Source organism: Myotis daubentonii, chromosome 15 (genome assembly GCF_963259705.1).
Source record: "Myotis daubentonii chromosome 15, mMyoDau2.1, whole genome shotgun sequence".
NCBI lineage: Eukaryota > Metazoa > Chordata > Mammalia > Chiroptera > Vespertilionidae > Myotis > Myotis daubentonii.
The window spans coordinates 32,538,978-32,566,749 of NC_081854.1; the positions used below are offsets into that span (position 1 = coordinate 32,538,978).

The window sequence follows — 27,772 nt, forward strand, 5'->3', positions numbered from 1 at the left end:
GAGGAAAGTACCAGGCACACCGGGGACCACTTTCTCATTTTCTCCCTAAAATGGAAACAGTAACACAAGCTCATTGCAGCAAGTCAAACAACGAATAAAAAGTCAGTCGTTTTCCAAACCCCTGCGGGAGCCGATGTTTACAGCTGGACACAGCTCCCCCCCACCGACCTCTATCTTCCAATAAACACAGAAATCCAGGGAGGAGCGGGCCCTCTCTCCCCGGCACCTAAACCGAGACTGGACGGTGACTCATGGGCATCGCTCCAGTTGAGGTGATCATCGTGCTGATTCCCAAATCCAAAAGTTCTGGAAACCAAAAGTGTCTCTTAGCCCATTTGTCAGCAAAACCTGCCCTGCCTCGAGGCTATTTATAGGCTCATTTTTCCCCACTGGGTATGAACAGTCACATGTTTTGTGCAGAAATACAGCGGGTTTGATGACAGGGTGCTGCCCCGGGCCCCTGGGTGTGATGTAAGACACAGCACCCGCACTGAAGAATCTGCCTGAGGGGCTGAACAACTCTGAGCCGTTTCTGGCCCCAAAGGCACCCCACAAGGACTGGGGACCAGGAGTGATCGAACAGCAGTGACCGAGTCACATTTCCGTGATAACTCGTGGTACTGCAGTGCCTCGGGACATCCTGACCCTCCCAGGTGGATTCGCAGCACATGCCCCGAGTGTGGGAAAGCATAATGCAGATGAAGGCACCACGTGCCATGTGGCAATGTTCTAGGACCCCGACATCAGAGCGCTGCATCCAAGTCCTAGGTCTGCAGGCCAGCAGCTGTGGGGCTCGGGGCAAGTGACTTAACCTCTCTGGGCCTCAGGAAAATGGGGGTGGGGGTGGGGGAGAGCACGGTGGCTACCAGGCTATTTCTAGCTCTCCCTTCTCAGCTACCACCGCTGCCCAGACCAGGGTTAGGGCAGCCTCCTCTCAAGTGGTTTCTGCCTGTTTCCCTCTCTCCTTCCAACTCGCCTGCCCACCGACACTCAGAAAAACCCTTCTTTTAAAGCCACTTTTGTTATAATCGCCCTCAATCCTTCTTTGCTCCAAACACACGGCTTTTTATTGCCCCAGTAAGTGGAGCCCAACCTCCTCTGTTGGTTTTAAAAATATATATATGTTATTAAAAATAATAAATCACCTGAAATTCTGTCGATCTACGACAGCCGACTTCATCCGTGTTTCTACCCTCATCCTCACACATCCCTACACAAAGGCACACGTCTGTGGCTGCGGGCGGACAGATTCACCCCACCTTCCGCACGTTGCCTATCTCCTAAGTGTTTCCTGCGCTGGGAAGGAGCCTTCAGGCAGATGAAGGCACCACGTGCCATGTGGCAATGTTCTAGGACTCCGACGTCAGAGCACTGCATCCAAGTCCTAGGTCTGCAGGCCAGCAGCTGTGTGACTTGGGACAAGTGACTTAACCTCTCTGGGCCTCAGGAAAATGGGGGGGTGCGGTGGCTACCAGGTTCTCTGAGACCCGCTGGCCCCACGATCAGCCCCACCAGAGCTACGGACCCCTGAACGCTCACTTGTGGCCATACCAGACGCCTCTCAAAAAAAATACAGACGCAGATCCTCATATCCTGGGTACTTCTGCCCACCCCAGCCCTGGGAGCAGAAGCTCAGTCTCACACTGGGATTCTTGGTAAATGTTTTCCTGAAAAACACTGTGCAGAACAGAAGTCCGTCCCCTATCTAGATGGTCACAGTGCACATCACTGCACTGAAGGCACTGATAAGTCCTGCAGCACACAACCCTGCGTAGCTCTCTTTAATCTACTGCTTCTCAAGGCAAAGAAAAAAATTATCCCAACCCCCGAGTCCATTAGTGTTCCTTGGCATACACTTAGGAGCATGCTGAGTGTCCGAGGTCACCTTGCACATTTCCGGAGTCATCTCCTGTTCAGAAACCTTTCTGAATGCCCCCACTGTCTCCCTGACAACCACACTGAATCCCGAGCCTGGTGTTTGTGATCAACAGTGTCCTCTGTCCTTTTACCTCTTGGAAAAAGAAGCTCATTGTAGTCACTGCCAGCTGCAGACTGGAAGAAACAGTCCCTGACCAGCTAGGTGATGTTAGGCAAACCCATTAACTTTTCTGAGCCTCAGTTTTCTCCTCTGTGAAGTGGAGGAGCCAGCAGCTCCGCACCAACATCTTAGGATTCCAGGGTGTCTGGGGGTCTCAGCTCACAGCTGCAGCAGAGACCAGGTAGGTTGCTGAGTTCAAGAACAGCAGCAAAGAGGAAACAGGATTATTTCCCCTGGAGGAATTCAGGGACGTGGAGTCAGTGCCTGGACTGAAGCCTGGCTCTGCTGCATGCGGGGTGCCTGGTCCTGGTAAGGCCTGACCCCTGAGCTTCGCTTCCTCCCTGTGAAATGAAACAGGCTACACAGACAACACACACACACACACATCCACAGGTCCACAGGGACACACACACACACACATCCACACATATCCACAGGGACACACGCACACACATCCACAGGGACACACACATCCACAGGGACACACGCACACACACACACACATGCATACAGACAGAGATACATGCATAGAGACACACAGAAACAGACACAATACAGAGACACACAGAGAGGCACAAACACACAGAGACTCACGCACACGCACACACAAGTGCAGATAAAACTGGTGAAATCGAAATGAGATCGGTGGATTGTGTCAGTGTCTGTCAGTATCCTGGCTGTGACATTGTACTACAGTTATGCAAGATGTTTCCACTGGGGAAAACTGGGTGAAGGGTACGTGGGATCGTGGTGTTATTTCTCACAACATTATCTCAAAATAAAAAAGATTTTTAAAACAAGGCAGGCTAACACCTCTATCATGGGGACATTGCGAGTATTCAACTGATGCCATATTTATCGTTCCCTCCCGGATGCCTCGCCACAGTGAGTGCTCGATGCACAGACACTGAAGAACTGAATGACTAGAGGAATATAAGGAACACACAGTAGGTGTTCAATCTTTCCCCTTTTCTTTTTATATGATCTTAGTAGCCCAGAGACGTGAACCCGTTCGAAGCCCATTTGCTGGGTACGCGGTAACCAAGGGGCCCCCTGGGCTCCCAGCATCAGGCTCTGTCAGATTTGCCAGCTCCGGGGGAGAAGGCGCGGCAGCCTTCTAGCCGACTCCCTGTCCCCTCCCCAGCCTCTCTGCCCAGGAGGCCAGAAGCCCGGTGAGGAGCAGGCACTCTGCTGGCTAAACCAAGAATAAGGTTCACTCGTGTTTATGAAGGCATTTGTTCAAATCCCACCTGTCCCCAAAGGGCTCAGGTGGCTTCCAGCAAAGGCCCAGGTGTGAGATGGGCAGCCCCACCCCTGTGCCCGCTCCCCTCCTGCCCACATCCCTTCCTGCAGCCAGTGCAGGGAAGCCGCTCTGAGGCTGCCAAAGAAAATGTCCCCCTCCTGGTCTCACACCCCTTTGGCCACTTGCCGCACAGCTAGCAAGGAGGCTAGGGGGTCCCCAGGCTCCCCAACGCCTGACAAGGTAAAGCCAGGGCAGCCCGGTGAGAACCAAAGTGGGGGGACAGGCCCAGGGTGGAGGCGGCTGAGGGGCAGGTGAGATTCAAGGCTTACGGCAGAGCCATCCACATCTGTGAAAACGCAGCCACCGATGAGCAGGTGTCACTAGGTGGCCAATAAAACTCCTTTTTCGGAGGACGCTGAGCGATATGAGAACTGTAGGGCAGCAGCAGGCACTCTGTCCAACCCATTCTAATCTGTCTCCGAAAAACAACCTTATGGTACAGATCCTCCTATTACCCCCACTGTACAGATGGGAAATCACAGCACAGAGAGGTGCAGTAGCCGGCACAAGAACACACAGCTGGTGAGGGGTGCAGCCTAGATTTGAACCTAAGCATCTCGCTCCCCAGTCCACAGGCTTAGCCCCTCTAAGAGACAGTCATGATATCCAAGGTGCAAAAGACTAGTTAAAACAATGTGCAACGTGCTCCCTCCTACAACTGTGTGCACGCACAAGCACGCACGTGCTTGTAGAAAAAAAAGACGGGGTGTTCTGGGTTACAGGTTTATGGGTAATGTTTACTCCTTTTTTATCTCTATTGTCTAAATTTTCAACATGGAACATGTTCAACTTCAGGAAAAGATTCATAATTGTGAAGTGAGCTGCCTTTGATCCCTTGGTGCCGCCTCCTTTCCCTTCCAGGCAGCCTCCCCGGCAGGCTCCCACCCACACCCTCAAGCTCTGCAAAGTTCGCTGGGGGCCCGAGTGCATCCACACTCCCAGGGCCTGTCCCTCACAAGGTCAGGGAAATCTTCCCGGGCCAAGAAGCGTATACAGCACTGCCCAAAATACACTCACAGCGGTGGAAACAGCTCGGGCCGAACTAAATGGCCATCTCAGGGGCGTGGACGGGTAAGTTAAGGCCCTTCCTCATGGGAGTCTATCACACAAACATTAAAATTATGTTTACAACAACACTGGGAACTGTTTATGCTGGGACATGAAATGAATAGAGCAAAATACACAAACTGAACATAGTCTCATCTCAAAATGGTAAAAAGAATGCACTGAAATGCCCAGGACACATAGCAATGGTAACAGGAGTTGCCTCTGGGCTGTGAGGCTGGGCTGGGGAGAATTGCTCTTTTATTCCTTTGTGTATGTCTCCAAATTTCTGACAACAATAATGTAATCATAATAAAAATAATAGCTAGTGTTTATACGGGGCTTCCTAACTGCCAGGGACTATGTATGCTAAAAGCTGTACATGCACTAACTCACTGTATCCGCCCCCTATTCAGGCAGATACAACCACAAATGTCTTACAGATGAAGAAACTACGGCACAGAGAGGTTAAGTTACTTGCCCATGACCACACAGTATGTGTTAGAGCTGGGATTTGTCACTTTTAAAATGAAAAAAAAAAGGTATTAAAATTATATTTTGATATAGAGGTTCAAAGGTGGGAAAGAACTTTAATATTTATCGACTATTTACTGTTGTAGTTATATAAATAAACAAAACCTGCCCACTTGCTTTGTTCCCATTCATATTAGCTTCTGGTTGGGGGGAGGGGAGTGGGTGAACAAAGTATAAATTTATTTTAAAAAAAATTTGAAACTCTGTGTTAAGGATGTATGACATGACTTCATTGAAGGGAGTGGGGGGGAAATTTACCTAAGTAACTTAGAAAATGAGTAGAGACCACAAGACAAAAAACAAACAAACAACAAAACACAAAAAACAGTGGCTACTCACAGTAATGGTTTAAAGTTTACACATGACTTTAGGACACAGTAAAACAGTAATAATAAAAATAAGTTACAAAATAAGAAGCAAATCACACACGGGAATCCCCATACATTGCTGCTGGGAACGTGAAGCTGTGCAGCCTCTTGGAAAACAATCTGACAGCTCCTGAGACCTAGCAATTCCATCCCTAGGTATCTACCCAAGAGAAAGAAAAAAAAAAACACCATTCACACCAAAATCTATACGTGAATTTCATAGCAGCATTATTCACAAGAGCCAAAAGGTGAAAACCACAAAATACCCACCAATGGATGAATGGATAAACAGAATGTAGCATACACACACAATGGAGTATTATTCAGCCATAAAAAGGAACGAAGCACTGACATATTCTGTAACATTCATGAACCGTGACAACCAAGAAGCCAGACACAAAAGACCATGTGTGGTATTATTCCATTGATATAAAATGTCCAGAATAGGAAAATCCATAGACAGAAAGTAGATTAGGGGTTGCCAAAGACTAAGAGGGTGCGGGGAGAAAAATGGGGTTTCTTTTAGGGGTGACAAAAACATTCTATAACTAGACAGTGGTGATGATTGCACAATTTTATGAATACTAAAAACCACTCAGGGTATACTTTAAAAGGGTAAACTTTACCATGGTTGGCGAGGAATCCCTGTACAATGCAAAAATATCAAGAGAGCCCTAACTGGTTTGGCTCAGTGGACAGAGCGTCGGCCTGCGGACTGAAGGGTCCCAGGTTCGATTCCAGTCAAGGGCATGTACCTTGGTTGTGGGCACATTCCCAGTAGGGGGATGTGCAGGAGGCAGCTGATCGATGTTTCTCTCTCGTTGATGTTTCTAACTCTCTATCCCTCTCCCTTCCTCTCTGTAAAAAATCAATAAAATATATTAAAAAATATCAAGATATCTGTCACTAGAGGCACAGCCTTGGCTGATGAAGTGGAAATGCCCCAGGGCACTGGCATTCTCCCTCAGCTTCTTACATGCTCTGTGTTCATGGACAAGGCCCTTCCCCTCCCGGGGCCTTGGAGTCTTCTCTGATTTAAGTGAGGGGGGTTGGGCTCGAGGACCACTAAGTATCCTCCCAGATCTATGATTCTAAAGAGCCACTCTGGGATTGTCACAAATGCAAAGACTGGAGAAGCAGAAGTCTCAATCAAGGTTACAGATAAAATATACTTTGTAGCAAAAGCATGGGAGGACACAAATATTTTAAACAGTGAACATTTTGTATAGTAAGAAGTGAAACATAACATTATTGTTATGAAACATAACAATATATATGTTCCAAACAACAGAGCCAGCAATCCTGCACAATCTGTGGTTCTGAGATCATGCAGTTTTCTGCATCAAAAAATATTTAAGTCTATGCCTGGCCAGTGTGGTTCAGTGGTTGAACTTTAACACAGAAACCAAGAGGTCACCAGTTCAATTCCCTGTCAGGGCACATGCCCGATTGCAGGCTCAGTCCCCTGTAGGGGGCGTGCAGGAGGCAGCTGATCAATGTTTCTCATTGATGTTTCTATCTCTCTCCCTCTCCCTTCCTCTCTCTAAAAATCAATAAAAACATACTTAAAGAGATTTAAGTTTAGTATCTTTTTTACTTATTCGGGGTTTGACAAGATCCCCTGAAGCAAATGGACACTTCATCTTGTCTTCATCCATGAAAGTCACAAGAGCAGGTTGATAGAAAGAAATCACTTTAACGTCCCCTGGGGGGAGAGAGAGAGAGAGAGAGAGAGAGAGAGAGAGAGAGAGCGAGAGAGAGCGCAGGTGTGGAAAACGTGCCTGTAAGCATGAATAACTTGAAAAATGCCTAGTGGCTTCACAAACATTTTGTCTACACTTGCAAAAATAAAGCCAAAGAGGCTGTAAGAGCAAAAGACATTATATTTCAAGGAAAAAGGCCTGGTTAAAATACTTTAAAGAGGCACAGTCTTTTAAATAGAAACCTTTCAGGAGATCAATAAAATTGATAAACTCCTACTCAGATTGACCAAGGGGAAAAAAGAGAGAAGGCACCAGTTACCAATATCACAAATGAGCCCTCACCAGTTTGGCTCAGTGTATAGAGCATCGGCCTGCAGACTCAAGGGTCCCGGGTTCGATTCTGGTCAAGGGCATGTACCTTGGTTGCGGGCACATCCCCAGTGAGGAGTGTGCAGGAGGCAGCTGATTGATGGTTGTTTCTCTCTCGTCGTTGTTTCTAACTCTCTATCCCTCTCCCTTCCTCTCTGTAAAAAAAATCAATAAAATATATTTTTAAAAAGAATATCACAAATGAAACAGGGAACATCACTACAGAACCTACAGACACTAGAAGGATAATGAGGGAATATTACAAAGAAGTTATACCAATGAACTTGACTATCTACATGAAACAGGTAAGTTCTCTGAAAAACATAAATTACCAAAATGGACTCAAGAAGAAATAAATATCATCACATCAAGATGATGGCCAAGTTTCCCTCCACTGAAGAAGTTAATTCAGGAAAAAGGTTACCAACTGGAACAGGTTTTTAATGTGGATGAAGCTGGTTTGTTTTGGCTGTGATGTCTCCTAGAAGTTTTATTTACGGTGGTTTTAAAAGACATATACTCAATGCCATCTTTATTGTTTTCTTTTCCCTAACCTCTTACTTTGTCTGAGACTTTGACCATGCCAACTGTGGTTCTGCCAACTGTGGTGCTCTTCAGGAATGCCACTCCCATGGCTGGCAAGGAATCCCTGTACAATGCACACAAAAGAAAGTCCGGCCCTAGCCAGTTTGGCTCAGTGGAAAGAGTGTCGGTCTGCAGATTGAAGGGTCCAGGGTTCGATTCCAGTCAAGGGCACATGCTCAGGTTGCAGGCTTGATCCCCAGTAGGGGGGCGTGCAGGAGGCAGCCAATCAATGATTCTTTCTCATTACTTATGTTTCAATCTCTCTCTCCCTCTCCCTTCCTCTCTAAAATCAATAAAATATATTTTTTTTAAAAACCCAGCAAAAGGATATAAAAATCCCAATTTCAGCTATTTTCAATCCTTTTGAAGACACGGGGCTTACTCGTGTGGAGCAATCAGAAGATAACATGAGACCACATATAATAAAGTAATAAATTATTATCAAGTGTGAAAAGACTGCATACAAGCAAGTGGCGCAGGAGAGGGGAGGGAGTTAGCAAAGAAGGCTTCACGGAGTGGGAAAATGGGCAGAGAAGCGGGAAGAGGGCATGCATGTGTCAAGACATGATGGCAGGAACTAGTCCCACGGTTTCAAGGAATGGCGGGGAGTCGGCTCCTGTGCACAGTACTGTGAGTGTGTGTGCAGGGACGTACATCTCCTTACCATTGGGGGGACACATAACACCTGTGAGAGTCCAATAAAAGCTACAGGTCCTCTCCCCAGAAACCTGCAGGCATGCACTGAATTCTGCATTGAGTTGTGAAGTCAGGAAATGTATTTGTGAAGATGGGGGTGCCATGTTGAGAATGGTAGGTCTTCGTAAACTCCCCTAACTCCTGACTCTAGAGCAAGCATGTCAAATTCAAAGGCTTAACACAGGCCAAAGAAACAAGGTTTAAGTTTATGTGGGCCGCAAAAAACCAAAAGCTTCAATTTTCATAGAAACGTAGGTTTATTTCAATAGAGACATGCTTAATACAAAGGGCTGAAATAAATGAGTAATCGTTAACATAAAATAATAGAACATTTTAATAAAAATTAATATTTTTTCTTGAACATTAACTTACCAGACACTGAATAACTGCATAAGTTAATAAGCGTAATGCAAATAAACCCATTTTTCTTGTTCTCCGAAAGCGAAATATTTCCTGTCGCGCACTCCAAATAAGTCAGTACAAGACTAATGACCTGGCAATCAGCTGCTAAAATATTTGCTGCTAGTATTAGTGGAGAGAAATGGTGTGCCTATGCGTAAGGCACATAAGGAAAATGAATACAATACAATTATAGTAATCAGTCATTAGTGAACATTGTAGTTTGTTATTAATAACTAGAGGCCCAATGCACAAAATTCGTGCAAGAGTAGGCCTTCACAGCCGTGGTGGCTACCTTGATCCCTCCCTTGCAGCCTCGCTGCCTCGATCCCGCAGCTGCAGCCCCGGCTTCGTCCAGAAGGTTGTCTGGAAGGAGATTCAGATGGCCGTTCGGTCTATTGCATATTACACTTTTATTATTATAGATTATGTATAACAGGATATTGTAAAAATTAAGTTACGAAATTCTTATTAAAACGTTTCTTACATACCATTATACTGGCTGGGCCGCAAAAATATTCGTTGTGGCCTGTGGGCCACAAGTTTGACATGCTTGCTCTAGAGCAGTGGTTCTCAACCTTCCTAATGCCACGACCCTTTAATACAGTTCCTCATGTTGTGATGACCCCCAACCATAAAATTATTTTCGTTGCTACTTCATAACTGTAATTTTGCTACTGTCATGAATCGTAGTGTAAATATCTGATATGCAGGATGTATTTTCATTGTTACAAATTGAACTTAATTAAAGCATAGTGATTAATCACAAAAACAATATGTAATTATGTATGTGTTTTCCGATGGTCTTAGGCGACCCCTGAGAAAGGGTCGTTCGACCCCCAAAGGGGTCGCGACCCACAGGTTGAGAACCGCAGCCCTAAAGTGTGTCCCCCCTTTCCCAGACCTGACCTCACAGGGGGCCCCTCCTGGTTCATCTCATCCAACTAATGGGGTCCATATTCCTGTACTTTTAAGGTCTCTAGGTTAGTTCTCCAACATGATAAGGACTGGAGAGGACACTAAATGATAAATCGCAAAAATAATAAGAACCAACATTTAGTGAGCACAGACTATGTACCAAGCTGTGACATACACACTACAGTAATTCCCACATACAGACGAGGCCCACGGACAGAGAAGCCGTCAGGTGGCACGTTCCCACTGACCTCTGTCAAATGCTAACGGCTTTCTACAGGCCAGAGTCATGTGAGGGACCATCTGCCTGAATGCCCCCGTCACCCCTCAATGAGTGTGGGAGCCTAGAGAAGGGATAAGGGAGCTCAGAGCCCAGGTGCCTCGGGCTGCTTCCAGGTTTCCCACCCCCCTGCTGCCTCGTCTTGGATAGGTCAGGCTCATGGGAGATTAACCAGAAGCTCCTGCCCAGTGACACAGATGGCCCTGATGGGGGCTCATGGGTGGGGCTTTCTGGCATTGAGGGCACAGGGCATGTAATTCCAGGGCCCTCGAGGCCAGGCTGTGAGCGGGGCCTCCGGTTCCTCACACTCTCCCGCCCTCCTCTGCCCCCAGCACCCAGAGCCGTCGCTCCTGGAGTCCTGACTGCTTGCCAGGCTCTCTCCAGGGGCTTCAGCCGCTTCATGTCCCTATGAGGGAGGTCCTAAGACTGCCGCTGGGTCTGGGCGAGGAGCCCGAGGCTCAGAGCGATGAAGTAACGCGTGAGGACCACACGGGTGGCAGGGTGGGTGACAAGGTCTGACTTCAGAAAGCTGTTTGCCAAACCACACCATCTGCCCGCAGGGAGCACACAGCGTGACCTCCCCTGGAGTCCGGGTTTCGCCGTCCGTCCCAAAGGGGTGACACACTGCTTACATCACCCTTTCATACAGATGGCTGGAGAGTCGGAGGAAGCTGAGCGGAGAAGTGCTTAGGAATGGGAAAATCTGGAAAGCAAGGTTTTGCTGCTCCCGCGACTCTCTCCCCCGTGCAGGAAGGCTCCTAGGGCTGCAGGGTTCTCAGCCCAGCAGCAGGTGCCCTGACCCTCGGAGGGTCATGGTCCAGCCTGAAGTGACCCTCAGCAGGGTGGTGCAGAAGAGTGGGGACCTGCCGGCCCTGCTCCTGCCCCTCCCACCAGCCAGGCTCCTGAGCCACGCAGCTGCCAGCTGCTGCTGACTCCTTGCTCCGCCTGATTAAGCCCCAGTGCCCCTGCAGCCAGAATCACGAGGGCCCAGAGTCCTCAGCCACAGAGCCAGCCTGTCAGCTGGGGTGCTCCCGCTGCCCTGCCCTGGGTCCTGAGGTGACAGAGGCAGGCAGCATCTCAAGGGCAACCACGTCCCAACGGCACTGAGCACAGCTGTCACCGCATCAACCCCACAGGCTCAGCAGGACAGACCTTGATGAGTCACTTCAAGGTCCAGGGGCCCAGCAGAGAAAATGGGTGCCAACTCCCACTCCCTCCCGCCCCGTTCACCTGTCAGAATTCCGTTCACAGAATCGGTAAGATAACATCCTGCAAGCATTACCTGGCAGCAGTCACTGCCATCTCCTCATCACCATCAACACCATCATCACACATCACCGTCATCACTGCATTTCATTGACCTAAGGATCAGACTACCTGTATTACAGTTCAACCTCTGAAACCAGGATGGATCTGACAGTGGGTGGAGTGTCGGTTTCACAGGCAGCATTTTTTCTTGCCTAGTGGTATGTGAAACAATGATATGCTTTACAATGGATGGCATCTAGGAGTAGATAAATATGGCATTCACACCCTCTACCTGGCACCACTGTGGCCCTGAACTCTGTGCCCAACTCGTGTCCCTCAGTGAAACTTCCAGATGAACCAACCCATCATAACGGCTTATGGCCCCTACTTACAGCTCATGGCAAAGATACCCCCCTCTGTCAATTCCCCCTACAAACATCTCCTAGGCAACGCCTCCACCCAGGCTCCCTGCAGAGCCCCGGACTTCCCAGAATGCACCATGGAGACAGAGGCAGCTCTCCTCTGGGACCAGGGCGCCTGCCCGGATGACTCCGATCACTGGCAGGCGGCCTGCGCCAGCGTGGAGCCCCCAGGAGCTCCAGGCCAGGCCCAGCTGGGGTGAAGCCGCCAGGAAGTGGATTTGGCACAAGTTCCTAAAGGCCGACACAGGGAAGCTAGAGAGGGGGGCAGTCTCCTGCCACCCAGAGAAATTCTTTCTACATGTGAGACCTGGGAAAATCTGCCCAACACGCTCAGAACAATCTCACCAAACGGGGTGGGAGGGCCAGAAGCTTTAGAGCAGAGTTTGGCAAGAAATTTCCAGAGGGTGTTCCAAGCACGCTGAGCTGGGCTCCCGCAGGCTGCGGGCCAGATGCTGGGCTCCTGGAGGGTCCTCTCTGCCGAGGGCGGGCTGGGACACAGCTCTGGCAGCCTGACAATCATGACATCAAAATGCAGGTGCCCAGAAACTAACCAGGAAGGAGCTTCTCTCCGAATCACCGCTCCAAAGCAGCCAGTGGGGTGGAGCTGCAAGGAGCAAGCGTGACTCCTGCTCCTGACTCAACAGCTGTGTGGCCTTGGGCCAGTCACTTTCCCTCTCTGAACCTCAGAGGCCTTCACTGTCAGATGGGGAGAGTTCAGATAAAACAGACTAAGAAACTGCCAGAGATGGAAGGATATACCATTGTGATGACAGGGCCAATCTATCAGAAAGACAAAGCAATCATAAATGGGCAGGAGCTTCCAAATTCATAAAGCAAAGATTAACAAAATTAAAGGGAGAAAAGGACAAATCCAGTTATAGCAAAAAATTTTTAAATCCTCACCCGCGGATATTATTTTTCCACTGATTTTCAGACAGAGTGGAAGGGAAGGGGGGGGGGAGGGGGAGAAGAGAGAGAGAAAGAAAAACATCCATTCGAGAGAGACACATCAATTGGTTGCCTCTGGGGACATGCCCCAACCAGGGCCGGGGATTGAGCCTGCAAACCCTTGACGGGAATCAAACCCAAGACCCTTTGGTCCAAGGGCCGATGCTCTAACCACTGAGAAAACTGGTCAGGGCCAATTGTAGTAAATTTTAACACCTTCCCTCAGAGGATGTGGTGCATGTGTGTGTGAGTGTGCATGTGGGGGAGGACGGAAGGGTGAGTGTGAGTACATGTGCAATGAGAGGCAGTGGATATAAGAGTGAAGGTGTGTGTGCATGTGTGAGAGAGGAGGGTGTGTCTGATGGAGGAGGTCTGTGCACAAGCAGAAGGAGTAGGCAGGGGAAGGGCCCCAACAACCTGCTGTCCTTCCAGTGACTCCTTCTCCCTCTGCCCCTCTTCCTCAGGACCTGACCTTAAACCCAGAGAAAGGCCCTGTGCTTCCCTGTCGCCTGGCCAGTGACAGGTAACAGATGAGCAGGGTCCAGGTTCCGACTGTTAATGGGAAGGAATCAGCAATCACATCTCATGGGAGCTCTTAAAACCAGGCTCCCCATTTCCATCTTTTGAAAACGAAAGAACATGCAGTTTCAGAAAGAGAAAGAGAAAGAGAAAGAGAAAGAGAAAGAGAAAGAGAAAGAGAAAGAGAAAGAGAAAGAGAAAGAGAAAGAGAAAGGGAAAGGGAAAGAGAAAGAGAAAGAGAAAGAGGGGTGAGGAGGATCAGGCCACCAACCACGCCCCCTGCTCACACACAGAGCCTGAGAGGAAGAGAGCCCACCAGGGGATGCTCAACACTCTACCCCCCAGCCATGGCAGGGCTGAGGGCGGCGAGTCAAGTGGCCATTTTGCATGCTTAGTTGGGGATGTGCAGGTCCGCTGGCAAACCCTCAGTCCCTGCACCCGAGGGAAATGCGGGCCTTGTTTCTAGAATGGCATCACCCACCAACTCCAACCCCAGCAAGACTCAGGCCTGGACCTCTGCGGGGCCCCGAGCCCTGGGCCCAGCTGCTTTCTGCAGGCCTGGGTGGCTCGTGGTGTCCCTGGGGCTCAGCCCTCAGTGCAGACGGCCCTGCCCGAGAGCCCCGAGCCCTGTGGAACGAGCATAAAGCCATGCTGGGCCTCCCTTGTCCAGCAGCCCCCCGGACGTCACATCACCACACAAAAGAAAGAGCAGTGCGTGGCTGTGGGAAAGACCCTCTGGGAGGGGAAAGGGCACCCGGCCGTGCGGAGGAATCAGGATTCCAGAGTTGGTACCACAGCCAAGCGGAAGCCACGCTCTGAGGCTCCTCCAGCCTCCCTGGACTCGGGCTGGACGCTGTGCTGTGACCCCAGGACCTCACACCGCCCCCCTGGCCTGGTCCCACTGTGTCTGAGAGTCTGGAAGACCACGCCTGCCTCCCACCTGCCTCCCTCCCTCCATGGCAGGCATCAGAACCCACACAAGCCTTAATCCCCGCCTGCGAAGGCCTCATCTGGAAGCCGGGAGACAGTTTATGGGTCTGGGAAGGCTTATAAAACGCTGCTGCAGTGTGTCAGCGCTCTGCCCTCCTTCCTAGGAGCCCCGCTCTGGAAGCTGGAGCAGGGGACCCATGTGTGGGGACCAATGCCGCCTCCTTGTGTGGCTAAACCAGGTGGGGCTAGATGAAGCCAGGCCCCTGCTGGCCCCTGCCCCACCATCTCCTGTAAGTGCCACTTAACCCCGGGCAGGGGGACAGCCAAGGCCCTGGCAGTAGACCACCCTGTTCTCCCATGCCCCAGCTCTGCCCCTTACTGTCAGTAACTTGATCCAAAACTCTCAGGATCATGAGCCTGGGCCTCCTCATCTGAAAAGTGGGACTGGTGCCACCTACCCACAGGGTGGCTCAGGCCACCTTCTGTGGTCGGAGGAGGCACGGGCAGCCGGGGGAGCTGGCATCTTGCTCACGGTCACCTAGTTAGGCGGTGGCAGACTGCAGCCAGTGACAAGACCCACAGGGGTCCTGGGCTGGTGGACAATCAGTGGGCAGCTGTGGAATGGTTGAGGGTCCAATAGGACCCACAGGGCAGAGGTGAGCTGAACCTGACACATGGCTCATCTCTCACCTGCTCTAAGTTTGTTTGTTTTTAAATGTAAAATATAATGCAATCTGAAGATACCTTTAAAACACTGAAGTAGTTCCTAGAGTATAATCAAATGAGGGGCAACATCTACGTAACAGCTTTAGAGAATAAAATAAGGACATCCTTACAATGGCATTGCTGGCATAGAAATTCTGGAAGGGGAGGCCTTTCCCGTCATCATCACTTACTTAAATCCTACCCATTTGTAGCACCCCCACCAGTGACTCCTCCTCCAGGCAGCCTTCCCTGACCTCCATCTCACTTCAGGCCACCAAACAGTGGCTGCAGGCTGCCCCAAGCCAGGTCTGGGTGGGCCCTCAGCCATCTCCCATGAACCACACATACCACGACCTGCTGTCCACTGAGCCAACCTTTATCTCCCACATGGAACATCCTGGCATCGCATCTGGGGGGAGTATGGACATTCGAGTCAAACAGCCTGATTGGAACCCCCAGAACTGGCCAGCTGTGCGACTTTGGACAAGTGACTTCCCCTCTCTGTCCTCAATGTTCCATATCTCTGAGATGGGAAAACCTACCTCATAGGACTGGTGAAAGGTTACAGGAGGGGATACCGGCAAAGCTCTTAGGACAGTGGCTGGCACAGAGGAGGTTTTCGATGCTGTCTGCCATTGCCATCTTCCTTGTCGTCATCATCTCCTTAGACCTCACTGTGTCTTCATCAGGACCAGGTGGGTGGCTAGAACCTTGTCACCAGCTCTGCCCCACAAATGACACTAATTGGTGGGCAGGATGACGTGGCTCTGACCTGAGGGGTCTCCCTTAGACCTTGAATGATTCCTCTCCCTCTTCCCTCTGGCCCCGTGGCCAGGAGGAAACAGTAGACCCGAGAGGTGGCTGTTCCTGCCCAGAACTCTGGCTCTGCTGAGCCAAATGCCAACTGGGGCCTTTGTGTCATGTATTTGAGGCTGCTGGCACCTCTGGAAGGAAATCCAATCCAGCCATTGATTTCATACGGGGTTCCACACCAAACAGGCTGGGCGGCAGGAAACAAAAGCAAGCGTCTGGGGTGGCCGGGGCTGGGACGGGGAGCCCGAGAGCCATGGTCTCAGAGCCAAGCCAGCCCGACCTCGGGGTCTCTCCCCGCTCCGTCCCACTCGTGCCAACAGGTGCAGGAAGATGAGATGGTGAGAATTTGACAGCCGCAGGGGAGCCAAGGGGCTCCGCTACTGGTCCGTCATCTGCTCCCATTTTACAGAGGGGAACATGAGACCCAGTCAGGGGTGGGTCTTGCGCACGGCCACTGTGGGTGCGGGGGGGGGGGGGGGGGGGCGGGGACAGCAACCCACAGCTTCTGATTCCCACGGCCATGGCTGGAGCAAGGCAAAACCTCAAGAGCAAGTGCAACCTGTTCTCAATTCCTTTTTTTTAAAAAAAAAATGTTTTTATTGATTTTTCTTTTTTAGAGAGAGAAAGGGAGAGGGAGAGAGAAAGAGCGAGGAGAGAAAAACGGATGGGCTGTCTCCTGCACTCCCCCTACTGGGGATTGAGTCTGCAACTGGGGCATGTGTCCTGACTGGGGATCTAACCAGAACCTCTTGGTGCATGGGACGATGCTCAACCAACTGAGCCACACTGGCCAGGAAAATGTTCTCAATGCTTAATACAGCTCCCCTCCTCCTGGGAGGAGCTGACCAACTCCCATCTTGAGACACAAAACCGATGCCTGGAGACCTGCAATAGGAGGTGTGACTGTGGTCAGGGAGGGGTCACAAATGGGGCTTTCTGAAGCCTATATCATGGTTTTTGCCTGCTTAACAGCCCCCAGGAGAAAGCAGAACGCCAAGGGCTAAACAGGGAGCTACCAGGTGGCCCAGCAATTCCACTGCTGGTGTCTACCCAAGAGAAATGAAAACACATGCCCACACCGAAACCTGCACACACATGCTCACAGCAGCATTATTCACAACAGCCTCGAAGTGGAGACAACCCAGATGTCCATTACCTGAGGAGTGGATAAACAACAGGTAGTCTGTCTGTACAGTGGAATATTATTCAGCCATAAAAAGGCGTCAAATACTGATATATGCCACCACATGGTTGAATCTCAAAGACGTTAAGTGAACACAATCAGACACAAAGGACTCATATTGTATGATTCCATTTATAAGAACCATCCAGAATAGGCAGATCCCTGGGGACAGAAAGGAGATTAGTGGTGGCCAGGGGCTGGGGTGGGGAATGGGGAGTGACTGCTAATGGGTACAAGGTTTCTTTCGGGGCTGATGGACATGTTCTAGAATTAGATACTGGTGATAGTTGCACAACTCTGTGACTGTACTAAAACCCACTGAATTATACACTTTAAAAGGATGGATTTTATGGTGTGTGGATCTTATTTCAATTTAAAAACAAAAACAGCATTTCCTCAGGGTCAGCCCGCAGTCCTCCTGCCAATGAGGCCCCACCTGACCGGCCCTCGTGGCCTCTGAGATGAGCCCTCCCTGCCCTCTGGCACCTGGCCTTCCCCACTGCTCTGAGGTCCCACCTCAGGGCCCTGCCCAGATCCCCTTCGTCGCTCATGTGGCAGCCCCCACACCACGCATGTCTCCCAGCCGCTCCATGACCCCTGTCACAATCCCTCCCTGCACCCAGTCTGGTTTGTGCACTGCTGGACCCTGAGGCCCAGAACAGTGCCTGGGACACAGTAGGCGCTCAATAAAGACAGACCGAACACATGGACAGAATCCTTTGCGACTGCCAGGCCTTCAAGATAAAAAGCCACAAACTCCTGGGCTGTGTTTACCTCTATCAGCAGTCTCATCCCAGTGCTGCAATCTTCTGGAAGTTTTAAAATCCCAGTGGCATGAAGGCCATCCCTCACAGATTCTCATTTAACAGGTTGTGGTAGGGTCCAGTCATTGGTATTTTATTTTCCAATTATCATAGTCTAGTCATTGGCACTTTAAAATTCAGACTGCTTCAGGTTGAGTCACATGCATTTCCAGGGATTCCAAACACTGCCAAGCCCTCCTGCCCCATCCCTTCTTCCCACTGCAGGCAGAACTACTTAAGGTTTTCCAGTAACGATACTCCCCACATCCAGGCCTTCGCACACGCTCCTCTGCCAGGAGCACATGACTCCCGTGTGGGCCCGGCTGAGTCCTTTTCAGTCTTCAGGACTCAGCTTAGATGCCACCTCCTCCAGGAAGCCTTTCCTGAATGTACCCATTTCCCAAACTTCTGCTGGGCTCTCAGCTGACCCCAGCAGAGAACACACTGCATGGCTACAGGCAGTCCCTTCACTCCTGGTCCCCTGCCAGCAGCCAAGGGCAGAGGCTGCCTGACTCCACAGCACGTCCTTGGAGCGTCAGGTGCTCACAGAGCACCTGGCGGACAGTAGGCATGCACGCAAACATTTGTTGAGCTAATGGGCAGAAAGTGTGTTTACATTTCTCGAGGGCAGCCCAGGACAAGGGTAGAAGCAGAAGTGCAGCTGCGTACCTGACACAGGGCTGCAGAATTTCTTACAAAACTTATACATATAATTAGCTGGTGTTACTGGAAAAAAAAAAACACAAACCAGCAAAAGTGGCATAGGCTGTGGGCCTGTTGGTCCTTCTGGTGTAGCGTTGTCTGAAAAACAATGATCAACGAGGTTTTTCTGACCCTAACATGTCATCATCCTCCACAGGGTAGAATATCATGGTGGTTCGGGGCCCCAGCATCATAGATGGAATTTAAATCCTAGACCTCACTAAATAGGGAGATATAGACAAAGGGTACAAACTTCCGGCTATAAGATCAACAAGTTTGGGGATCTAAATTACAGCATGGTGGTTATAGGTGATAATACTGTATCATATCCTTGAATATTGCCATGAGAGTAGATCTTACATGTTCTCACCACAAAAAGAAAGGGTAGCTATGTGAGCTAATGCTATGGTGGTAATCATTTTGCAACAAAGAAATATATCAAATCAACACACTATATACCTTAAACTTATAAAATGTTATGTGTCAATTATATCTCAATGAAAATTGGGGGGAAAATGAAAATAAAATAAAGAAAACTTAGACCCCAAGAAGTCATTCTCCGTCCCTAACTCCACAGAAGAAACCGCCAATAAATCACTAGTTACGTTCCCAGCAAGTCTAGGCACAGCCTCAGCATCCTTCTCAACACAGGGCCCCAGCCCGCTAGGCTCAGGTGGGTACTGCAGACTGCTTGTGAGCCTGAAGACCAGACCTTTCATTCTGACAGATGGGGAAACCGAGTGAAGGTCACCCAGTAGGTAGAAGCTCCTTTCACAACTGTCCCCATAAGTTCCCACTTGGGGCTACATGGAGAACGGCAGCCAGGTTCTGAAATGCTTTTTCTGGACGGCAGGAGTACCATCGCTCTCCACCATCCGCACTGAAACATGGACCTAGGGCAGACGATGAGCCTGAATCCCAGACCTGGGCTGTTCCCAAGCTGAGAAAATGTGCAAAGAAGGCAAACTTGCCCAGAACCTACAAACACTCGAAAAACACTCCTGGGTGCGATCCAGGGAAATCTAACCAGAGAAGGGGCTGGAAAGCTTTACAGATTCTGGCCCTGGCCAAAGGCAGCCACCCCTCCTCCAGCCCCTTCCCTTCCCTGCATCCAGAGTCGGCTGCGTTTTGAAGACCTTTTGTCTCCGCTTCCTCTTTCCCAGTTGTCTCCAATCACCTCCAGGTTTAGGACAAGGCAAGTCTGGAAACTTCAGTCCTCGGAGCAGATGGCTCCCAACTGTCAAGCAAAGCACAGACTTCCCCTGGAGAAGGTGGTTGGCGCTTGAGAAAGGCCTAGAGCCCAGTTACTTCCCAGCGACCGCCTGGGACAGGGTGCCAGTCAGCCCAGTGGGGCAGCCCACAAAGCTCCCCCATCTGATCCGTCGCCATGCTGAGGTGCCCCACTAGCCTGGATGGGGCAGCAGGAGCGGCCAGGCCCTCCCTGAAGAGCAGGAGCCGTGTGGGCGCAGATAGCCAGGAAACACGGGAAACAGATGTGCGTGCCGGGCCTGACAGGCGAGTGATGACAGACGCGCTCTGCAGGCCTCAGATGTCAGCGCTGAGAAAAGAAAGGCACCGCGGCAGCAACACCTGTTCTGGGCTGGGAGGCCGCACTTGGGGGCTCGGCGAGGCGTCCCCACGGTGAGGGGCCAGGGTGCGGTTAGGTAAACAGCTGCACGCTCCATTACCCAGAACGCTCTCCAGACGGAGCTGGAAGAGGGAAGGGCGGCCTGCCCGCCAACTGGCTTGCAAGGAAAGCCAATCGATCATGCAGCTGACCCACCTTGGACGGAGCAGGCCTCTCCCAGCAGCAGGAGGAGTCCCGACTGAAATCTGAACACCTGAGCAATGCTGGGGAGAGCACAGACAAAGGGCACACGTTGTCAGCAGGCCAGAGGAGCGGGGGACAGAGAGCTGGCCAGTGGGGGCTTCTTGGGGCCTCTAGTGCATACAGACACCTCCTGCCTCTCAGCTGCTCTGGGTGGAGGAGGCACATGCAGAGAAAATGATGACCTGCCCCCCGGAGGGCACTGCCACCTTCACAGCTGGAGCCCCAGAGAGGACAGAAAGGCAGGACAGAGTAGAGGTTGGGGCACAGACTCCAGAACTGGCCTCCTGGGCCCAATGCTGGTCCTGCTGTTGCTGGCTGAGTGACCTTGGGCAAATTACTTGATCTCTCTGGACTTGCTGTTTCCTCTATGAAATGAGCACAGTGGCGCCTCCCCACACAGGGTTGTGATGAGGATTTAGTAAGTATGAACACAGGTGAAGCAGGTGGCACAGCCTGGAACACGGAAAACATCCTATACAGGCATCATCATCATGATGTCCCCAGTGCCATCGCCAGCAGCCTGGTCAGCTGCGCCCACCAGCTCTGAAGAGAGGGACAACCATTCTCCACCTCCAGCAGAGAGGTGGGGGCCAGGGACTGCAACGTCAGAGCCGGGGGGTGACAACAAGAGACCCAGCATAGCATCCAGTACCTCAGGGAGAAAGGAATGGACACGTCTCGTATCCTTGCTGAACGTAAGCTGCTCTGACCTCACAAACCTTCCAGAGGATGATCACCTACCCTGCGACGGAGGCTCAGAGAGGGCATGCGTTTACCCAGGGTCACATAGCCAGCTCCCAGCAGAATGAAAACGAAAGCCAGGCCTGTCAGAAGGCCAACCCAGGGTCTTTCGGTGGCTCTGCAGAGCCTTGGGTGTGATGGGGTTCCTCCCTGGGGAAGGGATGCCAGGACCCTGGAAGGATGGGTTGCAGCCTCCCCAGCCCAGCCTTGGCACAGCCCTATCCGAGCGGCCAGCTCAGAGACGTGGTGACCGCAGGGAGGGTGCTCCGGGGGAAGGGGCCCAGCTGGAGAGAAAAGCCACAAACACACCCAAGGGCACTGGTGACACTCTCCTTTCTTTCCTTCTTCCCTCTGTCCTTCTGTCCTTCCCTCTCCTCCTTCCCTTCCCTTCCCTTCCCTTCCCTTCCCTCTTTTCCTTTTCTTTCCTTCCCTTCCCTTCCCTTCCCTCCCCTTCCCTTCCTTCCTTCCCTCCTTTCCTTCCCTCTTTTCCTTTCTTCCCTTCCTCTTCCTTCCCTTCCCTTCCTTCCTTCCCTCCTTTCCTTCCCTCTTTTCCTTTCTTCCCTTCCCTTCCCTTCCCTTCCCTTCCCTTCCCTTCCTTCCTTCCCTCCTTTCCTTCCCTCTTTTCCTTTCTTCCCTTCCCTTCCCTTCCCTTCCCTTCCCTTCCCTTCCTTCCTTCCCTCCTTTCCTTCCCTCTTTTCCTTTCTTCCCTTCCCTTCCCTTCCCTTCCCTTCCCTTCCTTCCTTCCCTCCTTTCCTTCCCTCTTTTCCTTCCTTCCCTCCTTCCCTCCTTCCTTCTCTCCCATTTTCTTTCTACTATTTAAGGTTGTCACTAAGGAATACATGCTAACAGGAAACAGCTGAGCATTATAGAAGGCGGTATGGATGAGGCTCTGGAACATACCGTCCCAGTTAAGTGGTTTCCCTGCGGCCACCCTCCAAAGCCCCAGCCACTCCCCCCAAATTCTCAAACCACACGCTAAAGAGAGACACAGAATATGAACGTGAGAACCAAGGAGTCGGGAGCTGGCATAGGAAACGAGCGTGGCGGCCTCTGCCCCTCCCGGTGGCTCAGCTGCTTCTCTGCCCACAGTTCCTGCGCACCAGTCCCTTTGTAGTACTCCCAGATCCCGCAAGCGTGCATGCGCTCTCACTCCCCACCGGGCCTGGCAGGGCCTCCTCCTCCTCCTGCTGTGCTCCCAGCTCTGCGGGAGGCTACAGTCTTTGTTGACTCTTTGTCCCCTGACACTGAAGGCTCTGAACTTGCCACCAAGTCCTCGGTGCCTAGAACAGCACCTGCCTCAGAGGAGGCACCTCATGAATGCTGCCTGAATGAATGGGAGGCAGGGGTGCAGGGAGGAAAGGCAGAGGCTGCATTTCCGGCATCTCCTGTCAATCAGGTGCTCTTACAGGTGGGGTCTATGCTTCTCTTTGCATCGTCTAATCCAGCCTGAGGCCCACCCTGCTGCCTCCACCACAAACAGGCGCGCTGGCCTCACCATTCACCTGCATTGCCGCCACAGCCAGGCCCTGCGGGGATCTGTTCCTGGCCTGTTCCAAGCCTTCTTGTAAGAACTTTTTATTGCTCCCCTAAACCCAACTTCCTTTTCCTGCTTTCAAGGCTTCTAGTTACTCCATCCTGACTTCCCCTTCACCTCACCTCCACCACACCCACAGGTACTCCTGCCCATCCAAGGCTGCATGGCTCCTCCTTACCTCTGTCCCTTTCCTCCTGCTGTACCTCACTCCATCCAATGAACAGGACTTCGGGGTCAGAAGACCTGGGTTCAAAAGCCCCCTCAGCCATCTACTTGGATAGTTACCAAGGTCATCGGACTTTTCTGAGTCTCAACTTACTCATCTGTAAAATGGGAATCATCGGGCCTCATAGGGCCATGGTGAGGAGTTAAAAAAAGAAATGGTGCAAAAGTTAGTCTGACATCCAGCCTTCCCAAACTCACGCCAACCCCTTCTGGACAGACACCAGCTTGCGTGTTCTTCCACACCAGGCTACCCCCAACTCCTACCTCCCCAGCTGGATTAAGAACTGTAGCTTCTTTTGTTTCCTCAAGCTCCTATCCGTTGAGGCCCCCAGTTGGCATCTCATCAATCCTGATGAGCGAGCAAATCAACATGAGAAAACTCAGCCCACTTTGGATGTTCTGCAGAAAGCATGCTGTCGGAGAGGCCCCATAGACAGCACTTTGATTACCCCATGACACACTGTCATACCTGAAATCCACACCCAGCCTGCAAACCCGAAGCCTCGTGGAAGATTAACCTAGAAAAAACTGCCCCAACACGTCGGGTGGACATGGTCCCACTACCATCCAAGCACTTGACTTTCTGGGAGTGTTTGCATTCCCCATTCATTCAATTCTCACAGTGACCCTGCAAGGCGGGTGATAGAGACTGCCACTCCTCAGCCAAGGAAACGAGCTCGGCGAGGATAATAAATGGACTCATTGGCGCTTGTTTTCTCAGAGAAAGGAAAGGAGTGGAACCCAGGTCTGTCCTGCTCCAAAGCTGGGCTCTTCTCCCAGTGCCAGCCCTTGTGGAAAGTACAATTCTCCAGATGTCCAGCAGTAGGCGCCACAAAGATCTGCCACCCACCACAAATGAGAGGGACCTACCACCACAGTCCCCAAAGGCAGCTCTGAAGTCCAAAGCAACATCAGCAGAGAAGGAGCCCTGGACAGCGCATGAGGAATGGGGCCAAACCCATGACGGGGGGTAGAGGAGGGAGTGGCGGGCAGGGGGGGCAAATTTGGGCCATGTCACTTTATTTATTTATTTTATTTCAGAGAGGAAGGGAGAGGGAGAGAGAGATAGAAACATCAATGATGAGAGAGAATCATTGATTGGCTGCCTCCTGCACACCCCACACTGGAGATCAAGCACTCAACCCAGGCAAATGGCCTGACTGGGAATCGAACCATGACCTCCTGGCTCCTAGGTTGACACACAACCACTGAGCCACGCCGGCCAGGCCATGGGCCCGGTCACTTTAAAGGTGCCACACACATGGACACAGGAACCTTTCAAACAAGTGGAATGACTATTCCTGAACAGACCAGAGAGAGAGTTCCCCATTCCCACATCCTTCTGCGGGCCCCTCACCAGCGGCTACCGCTTACAGGCGTCTGATTGAAACAAGCTGGTCTGTCTTTGGTAGAAATCAGGACTCATGACCCTGGGTGGCCATAATGGTGATCACAGCTCACAGATGCCCACTTCAGACCCACCAGGGGCAGCGCCCGCTTCAGCCTTTGCAAAGCCAGATCCGAAATGAACTGAGCCCTGTCTGGCTCCTCTTGGGCAGGCAGCGTGAAGGCAGGCGCCTTATAAACAGGGCCAGCGCCAGGCCTCCTGCCTCCTCTGGCACAGCTGACTTGCAGAGAAGAAAGACTCACTTCCCACAGGGGGAAAAGTCTGTTTAGGCCACTGTCCTCCTGGGTACCAAACCCTCACATCTGGAAATCTTTCTATCTGCTGTTAAGCAGCCAGAGTCACAAAAGGAAAGTGTGAACTTGGATGGAAAACTCTGGAAAAGCTAAGCCACCAGGGAGCTAGAGTGAAGAGGAACTTCCACCTCTGATGTGTTTGAAACCGGGTAAGTACGGAGACCTCTCGGTGACCTGCGTGGCTGGACTAATTACCAATGTTATCAGGCGGATGACAGACATGCCCCGAACTTCCTCTGTTTGGTAGGTTCTGCCGCAAACACACTCAAGTTCAGGCCCATGCTTGCTGTTTTCAGCTGTGCCCTATTCTTCCACAAGACCACTCCTGGCCCCCAACTCCTCTGAGCTGGGCATGCCTCTCAGCCCAGCCAAGCCGGTACATCCACCCAACACCAGCCTGCTGACTCAGGCAGGGCACCTCCTGCTGGAACACACCACACAGAATCAGTGCTAACTCCTGGCAGAGAAACAGAAAACATCTCTTCTTTCCCTGCCTGGATGTCAGAGGATGAGATGAGAACCGCTGCTTACCTTTATCGCCGTTGCCACTGGGGAGCTCCAGCCCACAGGTCCCTGGCGGGTAAGCCCTTGGCCAGCACACACCAGCGTCCCACACTCCACACAGGCGCCGATGATCAGCTGCCGCCCGTCGTCCACCAGCAGGCTGTGGCTCGCTCGCAGGGTATAGAGAAACAAGGGCAGCCGGGCCACCCGCACAGCCTTCAACCCAAGACACCGCTTCCTCTCCTGCTGGCAGAAGAAGCACACAAATGTGTCCACTTGGTACTGCCGGGACCAGGCACTGACAGCATGGTGGGCACTGCGTGCCTCGTGCTGCAGCCACTGGCCTAGCAAGTCGTGGTAGCAGAGCACGCAGGTGGCCACCAGGCCCGTGGAGTCGGCAGGCCTGGCACGTGGAGCAGGTGGGTACACAGTGAGGAAGGGGAAGAAGGGTTCCTTCTCGCCCAAGCGACTGGAGGGGTTCACGTTGAGCTGGAACTCCTTCCCGGGGCCCAGCTCAGTCCCGCAGATGTAGCAGATGGACAGGGCGCTGCCCTGGGTCGATGTGGGCAGCTCGGAGAGAGCAGGGTCAGAGGCAGGAAAGGCCTGGTGGTACCTGCCCAGGAAGCCCTGCACAGAGGTGATGAGCTCCTCATTCTGACAGGCCCGGTACAGGGCCCAGATGTCCTCCAGGACGCTGAAGCACTTGGGGCAGCTACGAACCTCACCGCGCTTGTTGGGGCCTCGGGCATTGGGGGGGCAGGGCAGGAGGCTGAGGAAGGGGAAATGCATGGTGCTCCTGGCATTGCCATTGAGGATCCTGGAGGCCACAGCCCGGGCGTCAGGGGTGCAGTCCTCCCCACAGAGGTAGCAGGCCTCTGGCAGGGTCCCCGAGGTGGTGCCCTCCTCCCTCGGGAGCCTCCTGCCCTTGGAGGCCATGCCGGGGGCGTGGCTGTTCAGAGGCACCACGTACAGTCTCTGCAGGACAGGCACGCTGGCCAGCTCGAAGCTTTGCCACTGCTGCATGAGGGAGGAGAAGCAGCAGGGACACACCAGCGTGCTGCCGCCCTCGCTGATGGGCTGAGCCCCGGGAGGTGGGCTGTGCAGCCACAGGAAGGGAAAGAAGGGGGCCTGAGCCAGCTTCTCCTGCTTCTGCACGTGGATCTGGTGCTGCGAGGCCGGGGACAGCGCCGACCCGCAGATGTAGCAGCAAAGGCCCCCTGGTGGCGCCGGGCGGCTCTCTGCAGGAACCCGGGGGACGCGGCCACCGGTTTCCTTCTCTTTGGGGCCACAGGGGCTCGGGAGAGGCGGCTCCTTGCGGTCCTCCTCCTCGCTGGTGATGTGGACGTCACTGTCCTCGGAGAGGCAGTAGCCTCCACGGGGCTCCCCCAGGGGCCTGCTCTCCAGCGTCTTGGCGGCCCTGCCTGAAGGGGCTCCTCTCATGCCCTCTGCAGGGGCCACTGGGGCTGGAGGGCCTGGCCAAGGGCCTTGAATCCCTCTCAGGACACTGGCCCGGGCCTCAGGGACCCAGGGCCTCCCGACGCCCTTTCTCCGGCGCCGAATGCCGGTCTTGGGCTCCCCGTCCACGTGGAGCTTCGAGGGGTCCCCCTCCTCCTCCTCCACGTCACCCTGCGCGGGGGTCTCGGCGCTCTGTCCCGGAGAGGGTCCCGGCGCCGTCCTCCACTCCTGGCAGCGGCCGCCCCGAGGCCCAGGCCCCAGAGGGGTCCGCGCCGCTGGCGCCCCGTCCTGGCGGGGGCTTAAGGCGTCGCGCGCGACAGGGTCGGGCTCCGAGAGGGGGTCGGTGTCCGACAGCTCGGACAACTCCGAGTCTCGAGGCTCTTCGGCGGAGATCCGGGGGCCGGGGCCACCGCCGTCGTCGTCTTCGTCGTCGTCGCCGGCCGCGCCACCCAGGGCGTAGGCGACGTTCCACTCGCGGGGGGCCCCTGCGCCCCCGCGGCGCCCGCCCGCGCCCGCGTCGCACTGGTGGGGCCGCTTGAGCCAGTACATGCGCTTGTCCACGGGCGTGCGGGCGCGCTCGAAGGCGGCCCACTGCTCGCCCAGGAAGCAGCGGCACACGGCGCACACCAGCACGCAGCCGTCGGCCGGGGACAGCTCGCGCGCGCCGGGCGCCGGCTCCTGCTGCTGCAGGAACGGGAAGAAGGGCTGCGCCGGGGTCCCCGCGCCCGCCGCCGCCGGCTGCTTCACCTGCAGCTTCAGCTCCTTGCCGCGCCCGATGCCGCCGCCGCAGATGAAGCAGGAGAGCGGCGCGCCGCCGCCGCCCGCCGCCCGCTCGCCCACGGCGGCCATGAGCCGCTGCTTGCGGGAGACCGGCCGCCCGCTCATGGCCGCCCCGCGCCGCCCTCAGCGCCCGCCCGCGCCGCCGCCGCGCCCAACTTGGAGCATGTGTGCGCGCCGCAAAGTTTGGCGGCGGGCGGCCGGCGCGGGCGCGGGAGCTCGGCCGCTCACAGGGGCGCCCCCCCGCCCCCGGCCCGCCCAGCCCCCGGCGGCGCCGCGCCCAGCGCGCCCGGAACGCAGCGGCGGCGGCGGCGGCGGGCCCCGGGCGGCTGGAGCGGCAGCCGCATGTGCGAGCTCGGCGCCTGCCAAAGCGTTGGGTCATTTAATTGGGGAGGAGGGAGGCGGGAGGGCGGGCGCGGAGGGAGGAGAAGGGAGGAGGAGAGCGGGCGGGAACCAGCGGGCGGGGAATCCCTCCCTCGCGCGCCCTCCCCTCCTCC

At 53.2% G+C, this 27,772-nt stretch overlaps 1 protein-coding gene across 4 annotated transcripts in view; it reads right to left on the bottom strand.

The window, feature by feature from the left end:
* The window catches only part of GSE1 (Gse1 coiled-coil protein), a 414,880-nt gene extending 387,351 nt beyond the window's left edge, over positions 1–27,529 (bottom strand). For 2 of the 4 annotated variants that reach the window (XM_059667160.1, XM_059667157.1), the window contains exon 1: positions 25,071–27,527. In XM_059667160.1, coding sequence (XP_059523143.1) covers positions 25,071–27,383 — 2,313 coding nt within the window. In that variant the 5' untranslated portion in view covers positions 27,384–27,527. Of the gene's footprint in view, positions 1–25,070 lie in introns of all 4 variants that reach the window. The other 2 variants (XM_059667158.1, XM_059667159.1) reach the window with 2 other exon arrangements.
* Positions 27,530–27,772: the final 243 nt, after the last annotated feature.